This window comes from Candoia aspera, chromosome 4 (assembly GCF_035149785.1).
Source record: "Candoia aspera isolate rCanAsp1 chromosome 4, rCanAsp1.hap2, whole genome shotgun sequence".
Taxonomy (NCBI): Eukaryota; Metazoa; Chordata; class Lepidosauria; order Squamata; family Boidae; genus Candoia; species Candoia aspera.
The window spans coordinates 19,458,012-19,470,915 of NC_086156.1; the positions used below are offsets into that span (position 1 = coordinate 19,458,012).

A 12,904-nucleotide genomic window follows, 5' to 3' on the forward strand; every position below is an offset into this window, starting at 1 on the left:
TATCTCATCCAGTTTATGGCCTTCTTGCTGCCTTTCCTCTTCTCATGTTTAAAATAGTTTTCCCTGTGCAGGCTTTAAAAAGATCTTCAGATAGAACGCATAGTATTCTTCAAAACCAAATCCCACCTGTGCTCTATTATAACGCATGATGAGAGTGAGGAGGAGAGTTAATTATTTATTTATTTTTCAAATTTTGCCACCGCCCATCTGCCCCAAAGAGAAGGACTCTGGGCAGTTTACAATAAAACTAGCACATTAAAACAATAACCATAAATAACATCTAAAATATAAATACAACTATCAGATATAAATATAAAAGTAAAAATAAATATAAAACCCAAGTGGCCATAAGCCATCTAATTCCGTGGAGAGAGCTCTAGGGCGCCAGCCACCCCCAGGAGTAACTACTCCCCTCCCCACCCCAAGCCAGGTGGCAGAGCCAGGTCTTCGGGTTCTTCTGGAAGGTCAGGAGCGACGGGGCTAGCCTCACCTCCGGGGGCAGAATGATGTAGAGAGGAAGAGAAACTGTATGTATGTGAGCAGGAGTGGTGGCATGTTTTCTCTTAAGAGGCAGGGGAAAAAATCCCAACCATGTGTTGCAAGATTGATGCCCTAAATCTTGGCTTTTGTCTGATGGACAAACCGCTGCCCTCAAAGGAGTAGTACAGCTAAGGGTGCCAAGTGTGAGTAATGCTGGGTTATTTTGCCAAGGTAGTAATATGTCCACTTTATGGTAGTTAGGGAAGCAACACTGTGAGATTGGAGTCTTTCCAGAAATACATTTTATTGAGGATGGCATAACAAAATGGCAATTTAATGGCTGTTTGAAGCTGCCCCAATGTGGAGAGTTCACTGAGGTGGAAAACAAGTGGGAAAAAGATGGTGTCTGCATGCATTTTTACTTAACCCAGTTATTTGGCTTGGTGTGGATTACTAAATTAATGGTTAATGGGTTAATTACTCCTAAACAGAGTTGGGCCTGTTTAGTACTTGGATGGTGAAAACCAGGAAACATCAGGGCTATAGGTAATACTGGGAAGTTGAAAAGGTAAAACTTCTGTACTATTGCCATGGAAATAAGGGTAGCCATGGTCATGGAGTCATCAGGAATTGAGCTCAAGTTGAGGGAAACTTTACCTTTAATTCGCAGGTTAATTTGCCATATGAATACAGCTATCTAGAAATATCAATTCTCACTTTATGCTTTGTTAAAATGCATGCTGACCTGTATGTGTGAAGGCCTGGACCTGAGGAAAATAATTTCTGCATGGTGGCTTTGGTGAAGAAGGCATGGTGATTTAAAAGCCTCCTAGGCATTTATGATCTTATTTTTTTGAGTTTTGTTACTTTTGGAATCTAGGCAGAGTGCACTACAGTACTGCTTACATTTAAAAGGAGGTCCTTTAACAAAAGAAAAATATAATGGGCCTTGCAGTATCAATAGATCACTTATCTTTTCAGAGTTTTATAGAGTGAGGTTATTATTAGTTTAGAAGTGGAAAAGGTATAACCTTTGAGGACCCCAGAAATTATCTGAATAGCCAGTGAAGCCCCTATTGAAAAGATTTTAGTGGGGAACTTTCAGGCTTGATTTACCCAGGTTAACTAGGTCAATATCAGCACCGTTAAAAAATGTAAAAACTTTCCAAATAGGGAATTCAGCTGGGGATTGGTTGCATCTGGGTGTTTCAGAGCCTTGAGATTCAAATAAGAATATGAATCTGGAATTTTAGATGGAACTTCAAATAGCATGGAGGGGAATCCCAGTATCATTCCTTCTTCGTGCAGAAAGATTGTTAGGGTTGAAGATACCTGTTCGGGTATAGAAGTCAGTCATAGGAGCCAACAAAACTAGGTGATATTTGTAGTAGAGTTGCCTTGCATCGTTCTTTATTTCTCAGATATGTGGGGATTCCAATCTCAGAATTCACAGCAAGCATATTATCTTTTGAGGTAGATATAAATTCAACTTTGACATGAAAAAGAAAGCGAAGAAAGGGATTTTTCATTCCATTCTATTCATCCTTGCCTTGGTCCTGGAGAAATGAGGGAAGGCCCTCAGAGAAATTATGAGAACAACCCCCTGAGGTCTGCCCTGGTAAACAAGGCTACACTGATGAGTTTATGTCCACATCTTTTGATCAAAATATGTTAATTAACTTCTTCCAGTTAATCCACTGTTCCAAATTAATCTAAACATAGATTAAGGTGCATAGACCTCTGCAGAGGGGCAGAGGATGAAATGTCGTCATGATACAAACCTGGTCCCTTTTGTACATGCATTATAATGTCACAAACATGTACAAAAGAGGTGAAGCTTGCATTGTAATGTCACAATGTGCATTCCATCATTTTATGAAGTCTTGGCCCCTGGTCATGAAACTTAACATCTGTTTAAAATGTTAAAAGAAAGAAATGAAGAGACATTCTATCTTCTGTCTAATAAGGAAGTTAATATGTCTAAGATGGAAATCTGTTATGACATTTCGATAAATATTTTAGAAGATAGACCCACATGTCATAGCAGATTACCTCTCTCTCTAAAAACTACTGTAATTCTAAAAAGATATCATCAAATAATTTTAGAATTTTGGGACTAAGAACCATTGAAGTGTTTCTAAAGTATCACAAGGCTTGTTGTTGTAATGTCATTCATAGGTCCCCAAAGATATTACAGACCAGGGTTTGGACAGCTTTAAATTGCTTTATACCATATGAGTCACTGGGAGCTATCTAAGATTTTGGCAAAAAAAAATTTCACATGCTACCTGATGGTTTAATTTCAAGATCACAGAGACTAAGCCTGCATGATGTGAGCTCTAGATGTTGTGTTTTATAACTTGAACAATGGCTTTTCTATATGCTTTTATAAAATAACTCTCCACTAGAAAAAGCATGGATTTTGTTTTATTGTGTTACCTAAGCCCTTTCCTTGCAGAAATGTGAAAGTCTTCTTTCTGATGAAACCATTCATTTTGATTTGTATCATTATCATACAAGTTAACTATTGTTTTTGTGCTATTTGCTCCTCTGAGCAGCAGATAATACTAAACCATATTTACCTTTTGGCACAGAAAGGCTCAGTAGTGTCTGATTCCTTGAAGCCAGTCACCAGAATCTTGAAACAATTGATTCTTTTTCTATTTCTGTTTGATATTCTTAAATTAAAGATGCACTGCTTTTGAACAGAGCCTGAGAACAAAGGCAAGTCAAGAGATTGCCTTGCTGTGCCTGTCTCCATTGTTTTAATTTCCATGCTGTAGTAAGTAATGTTATCTGTAATATAATAATTGCTGAAAAAAAGCATTATGTATGTGGAGGAAATTTTATTTGTTAGCAAGAAAAGTTGGAACTATGTTAAATAACCATAGATGAACACAACAAAGTTAATCTAGATATGAAAAGTAGCTTTTTCATTGTTTTAAAGAAAATAATACTAATACCATACTTTCCTTGTGTTTAAACTTCTTCTGTGATAATTTTTGGAAAATCTGATTTCTAAACTGAGATAAATCTATACAGTTCATAGTTTTAACACATCAACCATGGAATAATTTTAGCATATTCTCTGCAATTGGCTTGTTTTAAGGTAAAGATATTATGAATTGTATGTTCTGTCAGCTACGTCTAGTATCCATGGTAGTTACAAAGTCAACATCTGGAGGTCTTCATGTTTTCTAACTGAGGCCAAAAGAAATTTATTTCTTCTCATATTTCAATTTTTTTTATTTCCTTTCTGTCTTCTTTGTAGATCAATGAACTGAGCCATGTTCAAATCCCTGTTATGCTGATGCCAGATGACTTCAAAGCGTATTCAAAGATAAAAGTGGACAATCACCTTTTTAACAAGTAAGTGAAGTCAACTTCTGTTTTGTTTTATAATATTTTTCACTGGAAAAAAATACATCTTTACTTAACTTTGTGGGTTAGCTTTCTTTAATATGCCCAAAGCATCATCTGTTCAATTGTGGAGTTAGTTTTTCATTATGTTTTTTGTACTTGGATCCCAAAAGAAAACGAAAGGAAGAGGAAGAGGAGTTCAAAAGGGATGAAGGAAGCTTCTGGCCTGCCCTCCTTTGCAGGCCTGTTGGCCTGGGAAGTGGTCCCTTCTTCAAAAACTTGCTTTCAAGCTAAATTTCCACCGAATCTCAGCCCTGGTCTAAGTATCCATTAGTATGCATCCACTAATAATGCTTCTCAGTGTAGTTCTGCAGCATGGACTTGATGTTCAGATGGCTTTAAAAGGGTGCTACTAATTGATTTTAAATTATTCTAAGAGGTAGACTATTGTTAGCTGTTTTGGAATTCTGGATTCCAAAGGTATGGAAAGGTATGGCTAATGTAATGATTGATTGGTGTACCTACTGAGGATTTGGTAAGAGAGATGGCTGCTTTAATAACCTGAATGTGAATCATTCTGGGTATTTTGTAATCCAGTGGTTTGTGCCCTTAACTTCTTAAACTTTTGGCATTTGGGGCTCATTTATGCCACTGAATGTTTAGTCTTCATTTTATCTTACTAGATTGACCTTTGAAAATAAGAGGTGGCCATCACCCAAAACTCCCTCGTACAGATCTCTGAGAATAATTTTAAGTCCATCTTTCCCTAGATGAAAATGGTCCCACAATTGTGCAAAATGTGACATTTGGAACCATGGTGCAAAGATTTGGGATACAGCAATTTTGCAGGCTTTTAAGTAAGAGTAATTACAACTGCGTTTGGGTGTATTCTTGATCTGAAAGGTGAGAAAGAATATATGGCTATATGTTCATCACTAGATACAATCCCTCATGCTGTGTATCAAATCTCTTTCAGAGAAAACATGCCAAGCCATTTCAAATTCAAGGAATATTGCCCAATGGTTTTTCGTAATTTGCGAGAGAGGTTTGGAATTGATGATCAGGACTTTCAGGTAGGCTGGTTATCATGCTAAATAAGTCTTGATATTTGTGCAATGTCTGTTTAGGTCTGTTTGCTGGGAGATGGGCAGGTGGAATGAAAGCTGGGATCTAGGCCTAATAAGAGTAAACCTCTTTGCAAATTTCCAGATACAAACTCATTTGATAATTGTGAGACAAGTGAGATTGTTTAATGGGTGTGTTTGCTTTCTAAATTTCCTTTCTGTAGTTCACCAAGCCCCCATGGTTCTAAACAATTAGCAGTGCATATAACAAGTCACGGTAAGAAACCATCTCTGCTGTGCAGATGTGTTAGGCTCAAACTCTTATAATCTGCAGTCATTGTTTCCTGAGCCAATTGGCACCCTAGTCCAAGATACCTGGAGGATACCAGCTGTCCTTTCTCTTTGTAAGGGCTTTCCCTCTCAATTGTTGGAAGAGGTATGATTAGAACTTAGAATTTCAAAGTAAATTTCAGAGTAGTCTCAAACACATCAAAAGTGAGCTTTTGGTATGAAACTAAAATCTATCTTTCTTTCTCTCTCTCTCTCTCTCTCTTATGAAGAGCATTTCAATTATAAAGAAGACACTCTTTCTACTTCTGCTTTGCAACTATTCTTAAATTACCAATGGGGCTGCCACTTCCTCTTGTTTCATTGTTAGCTAATACGATCTGATAACCACTACTGTTTTGTCATGTTGTGTTTGTAATTCTCTTTACAAATAAACTGGGATGTTGTGACTGTATACAGAAATATGTGGTCATGGTATCTTTTCAAAGGTGTATCTAAAGATAAATGCAAATAAACCACCTAGCTCTGCGTTCCCTTTGGCAGTCCAAGTTTGGCTTTAATTTATTGTTTCTTAAGTATCTTGTGGAGTCCAGTTGAGGGTCTGTCTGCTTCAGACTAGGTCATTTAAAAAAAAGTTGCACTCCTGTGTAAATTTAATTTATGAAACAATTATTGGTTCCTTAACTCAGGACTTTCCTCCCATCCTCAGATTTTAAGGTTGGAAAAACTGTTTCTGGAGGAGGTAGAATAGTGAGATTTAATCTGATATACACAGGGGCTTTTGTTGTAGGCAAAACTGATTTCATTTGAAATCTGAGAGAGAAGGTAATTCATATGAATTGAGTTTATGATGTTTCCTTTATATCACGTCTGACTGTTGGTCCACCTGATCCAGTATTATCCTCTCTGATCACCAGCTTTTGTGTTTTATGAGCTGCTCCTGCCCTTTTCAACTAGAGAGGCCAGAGATTAAAGGTTTTGCCTTCAATTAGGTGAGTGGGTTTGCCACTTGGATATTCTCTAGACTCATCTTTTATAGTTACTCTGATTTTAAATACTTGAGAACATGTGACTTGGGAATACCAACCTAAATTAATTCTCAGCTATGCTGTTAGCATTGATCAGTGCAGGGTAAACATGAGCAAAATGGCAGACTTCCCAGGTTGCTTAATAGGCCATGTCAATGTAATTAAAACAACTGTCCTCCCCAAATATCTTTGGAATCTCAATAGATATCCTTGATAAGTTGTTCCAGACATGATGGGTTCCTAACATCCAATTCAAGAATAGTGTCTGGATGATCAGCTGTGGCAACTGAATTGCCCTCAAACAGAAATTCATTTTGTGAAGTAGTTGAAACCTTATAGTTACAAAACAGCAGGCTAGTGCTGTTACTGATATTTTAACTTACATTTCCTTTTTAATGTTTTAAATTCTACAAGTTGTCACATTTAATTTTGGAATAAGGACATCTATTTTAAATAGGTCATGCTTAGTTTTACTCTGTTCAGTTCACTTGGATAAAGCAAATACTTGAACAGCATTCTTGAGTTTTCTACCCACATGGTTTTTGAAGGTGTTGCAGATCGTTAATTATTCAAATGTTTACATGAACTGAAAAGGCTACATGATCTTGATTTGGGTTGAGCTGATTAATGTCTTTTCAGACTATTGAGAAACCCAATCAATAGCTGTTGGAGCGCTGTCATAAAACTAGGACAGTCATTAGCAGAAGACTTTGACCTTTCTCAAGCAAAAGGCTTACTGGATGTAATCAGTATGCTTACAAAGAAATGGTAACATATCATTTGGAAATGAGTTGCTTTGCCCAGCAAACTGAATTTTCTGTCTCAATATTAAGATGGAGTCACTCTTCAAATTTTTTTCAGAGTATTGACAATTCTATCTTCTGGATTTTTTACGTATTTTTTTCTGTCTCAAAGTCAAGGGTGTAATTCCCTTTCCGGTCCTGAGCAGTAAATTTGTTCATGGGAGGAGGAGGTTAAAAAGGCAACATTTTCTGCATATTTTGCAAGGCAAGTGGGCTAAACTGCTTCTCTGCATCTTATTTGTATCTCTGTGAAAGCAGACAATTGACTGATGTCTTTTAGCATTGTTTTTAAATCTTCCAAAAGGACAGGGACACTTCCAGTTTTATTATATTGTCCCTTCCTCTGCAATGCAGGCTTTCCCAATCTGGTGCCCTGCAGTTAGGCAGGACTACAGTGCCACTAAACCCCTTCCACAGCCATTCCTTATGCTGATGGCAATGATGGGAATTATCAGGAAAGAAGCAAATTAAAAAGGTCTATATTACAGGGGGTTACTTAACGTCTGTCTCGCCACTGCATGTTTTTTTCTGCATATCATATCCTAACTTAATTTTTTCGGTTATAAAGGATACTGAGGGTTTCAAAATAGAGGATGGCTTTTATTACTGTACTTGGTGCTTTCACCCATCTCCAGACACATTTAATTTAATTTAAATGAGAATTGCACAGTTGCAGTGATAACTCAGAATTTCTAGCTAGTGTGGTCAACAGCACTGCTGTCTGGAATCTCCTGGAATTGTAGCAGTACACCAGGCTGGAGTTGGAGAAAACTACCCAGATTTAAAAAAAAAAAGATTCCATATACCTTCAGGCTTAGTGCCTTCATTTTACCCTTCTAGGGGATGAATCAATCTAGGAAAGTACTCTAGGGGATCCTGTTTGCTTTTTGTGGCATGTCTGTCAGAAGCCATGTGTAATGGTTGCCTATTCTAAAACACTATCAGACTTATGAACAGGAATTCAAAGATATCTGATTTATTAAAGAATAGTATGCAGGATCACAGAGAAAGCTGAGAATGATGAAAGCGCGCCAAATTCAAACTAAAAACCCTCGGTGCAAATGAAATCCCCCCCCCCCGTAGAATCTTCTCAAGTTCACAATCCCAGGTGCTCCTAACGGTTTCTGATGGTCTGCGGGGAAAAGGCCTTGAACAGAGAACATAACCCAAACACATTCCATTGTACTGATTTCACATACAGAGCTTGATACAAGGTCTCACAGCAGCTCCCTCCCAAACAGAAACGCGCATCAGCGCCATGGCATGTGAAACGTCACGATGTATAAACTACATTGAATCAGTGAACATGACACCATGGGTGATCGTCTACATGACAGAAATTGTGCACTTCTGCTTTAAGTTATCAGATTCATATTTTCAGTTTGTGGATGTCTAGTGAAGCTCTAGAAAGGCAACTGAGTAGGAAGGGGCATTGTATGACCAGGATATCCAGCAGAAGCATGCTATATTTTTTTTCTCTGGTGCCCATACCATGATCATTCCATTTCAAATTACCCTCCCCAATTCAGGTATTATTTGGCTTAATGGTTTCAGCTCAAAATTTTATTCTGATGTTTATAAATTAGTTACCATGATTTATCACACAAAAAACATTTTATGGCCTTTAACCTCTGTTTAAAAAAAACCTTTAGTTTTGTTGGAAGCCATTTTAGTATCAACTATTAGCATATAGACAGTATATAGATTAAGTACATTATGTGCTGGCATAAATAATATTTTAGTTTTCTGAAAATTAGTAATTATAATTTAATGATATTAATATACCAATGAGAGGTAGAAAAGATTGAAGATTAGAACAAGCTAATTAAATTGACCTTTAAATCCTTCCTACTCTCTTGGAGTTTAACGCTAATCCCTAAACACCTATGGTGCAGGTAGATTTCAAAGGAGCAAAGTTGCCATTCCTTTCCTTTCTCCATTCCAGTGTTCCTTTAATTTTTAACTGAGAAGGTATTAACACAGTTTATATTCTCCATTAGGTGGGAGGAACCTTATCCTATCTGTCTGGAAAACCAGAATAAACAGGAATTAGACAAATTAATGGGGAATATAGAGTGACCTCCCCAAAATGATGTTACTCATTTTTTTAAAAAAAATCTTTAATTTTAGCTGAGTTAGCTAACTTACCAAATTGGTATTTGCAGTTATTGTCTCACATTCATGTTTGGTAGGCTGGAGCCATGAGGATTATTTCTCTCATAATTTTATCTGCCCTTCTGTGTCTTTTATGCTGACTCTTGACCTATCTGCCTATCAGTATTCTTTTTTTTTTACATAAAACTTCATTAAGTTTCAACAAGAGATAAAATATAGAGAAACAAAAACATTTTAAGAAGATCAGAAAGAGAGCAAAATTAAGAGTGCAGAAAAGGAAAGGAAAAGGAAAAAGAAAAGAATAGAAAAAGAATAGCTTCCAATTTCCTTTTGTACAGATACAAATATAAGATATATTAACCTCTTACTCTAAAAATTAACAATAGTACACAATATTTCTATAATAATAAATAATTCTAATCATAAAATTCCAAAATTAAACTTTCATTCCTTTTAGTTTCAAGCAAAAAGTCCAAAAGCTAGACAAAGTGTTTTTTTTAATCAAATAATTTAATTAACTAATTAATTAATTAATAATTTAATTCAATTTAATTTAATTAAAGAATTCTTTAATCAAAAGATCAAATTGCCATCTCGGCCAGTTCCATTAACTTCACCATCTATTCTTCCATTGTAGGTATTTGTAAGTCCTTCCACCTCTGTGCATATAAAAGTCTTTCTGCTGTTACCATACATAGAAACAAAGTCTTGTGTTTTCTTTCAATCTATCATCTTACAAACATTCTCTTTCAGATTATAATTCAGTGTAAATTCCTTTACTCCACATATTCTTCCATTGTTCAAGCATTATATTTTATCCAGAAAACTTTGCCCATTTATTCATACAATCTTTAACATATTCATCTTCCAGATTCATTTCAATATGCCTCTCGGTATTCTTTTTCTCCTTATCTGCATTAGTTTCTATTTGATTCAGTGTTTGCTTAGTTCACAAATAGTCACGCATGTTCCCAGAACAGTTTATTTGCAGTTTCTGGAATTCCCTTTTGCCAAAAAGCAGTGGTGGGGTTTTCCAACTTTTGAGGTGGGGAAAAAACCCTTAAAAAGTGTAATTACAGTAAGTTGACATTATTTTAAAAAATACTGAATCCTCCCCAACAACAAATGGGGACGCGGTGGCGCTGCGGGTTAAACCGCTGAGCTGTCGATCGGAAGGTCGGCGGTTCGAAACCGCGCGGCGGGGTGAGCTCCCGTTGCTCATCCCAGCTCCTGCACACCAAGCAGTTCGAAAACATGCAAATGTGAGTAGATTAATTGGTACCGCTTCGGCGGGAAGGTAACGGCGTTCCGTGAGTCGTGCTGGCCACATGACCCGGAAGTGTCTATGACAACGCCGGCTCCAAGGCTTTGAAACGGAGATGAGCACCGCCCCCTAGAGTCGGACACGACTGGACTTTACGTCAAGGGAAACCTTTACCTTTACCTTTACCCCCAACAAATGGGAAGCCTCAGCCTTGGCCATTTTGTATCATTTTGCCACTTATTACTGGCCCTCCAAAGTGTCAAATTCAGTCTTGGTTGAGGTTCGCTTATTCTAGTCCTGGCTGTTTCTTCCACTTTCTTCCTCTCTCCAACTACTTTGATCCTTTCCTTCTTCCTTTGGTCAATTGCTCCAGTTGTTGTTTCTGTGTTCATTTGTCCTTGTTTTTCCTTAGAAGTGGTACCACTTGGTATACATCGGTCTTTGGGTCTTCCATGTATCTGACAGGAAATAGTGTCTTGATTACTGTTATTGAATGATTATTTGTGATGGTATGCATCATTTTTCTTGATCTTAATAAAGTATGCACTGTTGTAGATTATAGATTGAAAGTATTAATGACCAAATTAGCTGTTTGATAAGATAATTGTAGCAGTTGGCTAATAAGTAACCTATAAAAAGATAACTATATAAGGTGCTTGATGAAATTAAAGTTCAATATGTCTTCTCTAAAACTGACAGGTAACCCCATAGAAGCTACTCTATACTGTATATCTTACATTTTTTCCTCTCTTTTAAGAACCCTAGTAAGCCGTGTGCAATAATTCTGATCTGAAGCTGTTCTGGATTAGGCATGGGCATGCTCGTATCTCAAGCACTAGTCACATGAGCTCGGGAAAATAAGCAGTTGAGTTAAGGAGATGGTGATGCAGTAATTGGGCTCCTTGGTGTTGCACTCTGGAAGTTTAGAAATTAATTAACATAACAAGCACACCATTATAAACTATAAATAGCTTAAAACAGGCTCGTGTTTGAGCCTACAACTTGGTGATCAGAGTGGCGAAACACTGTTACTTCTCTGCCCTTGTTGCATCAACCCCAACAGACTTGTTGAGAGTGACCCACCCCTCTTCCAGGGTATTGGAATTAGCAGCGGGGTGCTGTGAGAGTTCTGGATAACATTTCACCAATAACGTTAGAATTCATTTAAATTTTGATCCATTTGGGGAGAACCTGGAGAAAACAGTGACAGAACCTTGTGATGTTAAGTGGAATACAGTACTTTTCATCCTGTAGATTCCAAGGAAATGGATAGGGTGCTGGGTGGTATGAATACCACTACTTGTGAACTGCACCCCAGCCTGAACTGAATCCTTCAGCAGGCTGGGGGTGGCTTTCAAGTGGATTAGAGAGATTGTCAGCATCTTGTTAGAAGAAGGTGTACTGTAGTACCAATTGCCTTGAAAAAGGAAGTATCATGTACCCCTTCTTGAAAAGGCATCTCCTAGACCCAGGTACATTAGACAACTACCATTCAGTGTCCAGTCTTCTCTTTGGGGGAAGGTGATAGAAAGCATGATAGCTGTTCAGCTGCAAAGCTCTGTAGGGGAACCCAGTTATTTGGATGCTTTTAAGTCAGAGTTCAGATGTGGGCATGGATGGAACCTGTATTGGTTGTATTAGTGGATGAGCAGAGGAGGGACATAGGTGTGGGGAGTGTGCTTCTCCTGGTGGTCTTAGGACTTCTCAGCAGCATTCAGTGCCCGGAGGCTATAAGAATTTGAATAGGTAGGGCACAGATTGAAGACAGATCCCAGCAAGACTGAATTACTGTTTGCCTGGAAACCATTTGGCTCCCTTTCCACTTCTGTGGTAACTGGGTCTCACTCCTCCTGAAGGAGCAAATCAACAACTTGGGGATCCTCCTAGACTCACTGCTGCTAATTAGATAGGTGAAGAAAGGAACTAGAGCAGCTATTTCCCTACTTTGGCTGGTATGTTAATTGCTCACCTTCCTTGAGAAAGAGGTCCTAGATGTGATCCACATCTTTATTACTTCCTAGTTAGATTATTGTAATGCACTCTAACAGGGCTGCTTTTGAAAAGTACTTGGAATTGCATTTGGTCAAAAATGCTGCAGCCCTCTTAATAGTAAACTAAAGCTGCTGTTATGCTTATATGACCCCAGTGTTTCAGGCTCTGTGTTGGTTGCTAATAGACTTCCAGGTACAGTTCAAAATGCTATTTTTGACATTTAAAGCTCCATATTCCTTGGTACTTGGTTATCTTAAGGACTGTCTGCTATCTATCTAATGTGTGCATCTCAGGTTGGGATGCCTGGGGTTCCTCCACCATATGAGATCTGGGAGAGAGGAAGAGCAATCACCATGGTGCCTATCCTTTAGCATACCCTTCCAGAAATCTGGATGATTTCACCACTGCTGACCTTTAGAAAAGCCTTAGAAGCTGAGCTGATAAGAAGGGCATTTAGTTAAGAATTGTCATCAATACATCTATTAATTATTAATTTTGATTGTAGTGATT

At 37.7% G+C, this 12,904-nt stretch overlaps 1 protein-coding gene across 1 annotated transcript in view; it reads left to right on the forward strand.

The window, feature by feature from the left end:
- PIP4K2A (phosphatidylinositol-5-phosphate 4-kinase type 2 alpha) overlaps positions 1-12,904 on the forward strand; it is a 69,363-nt gene that overhangs the window by 19,133 nt on the left and 37,326 nt on the right. Inside the window, exons 2-3 of the mRNA XM_063303528.1 lie at positions 3,752-3,849; positions 4,817-4,913. Of these exons, the coding sequence (XP_063159598.1) occupies positions 3,752-3,849; positions 4,817-4,913 (195 nt within the window). The remainder of the gene's footprint in view (positions 1-3,751; positions 3,850-4,816; positions 4,914-12,904) is intronic.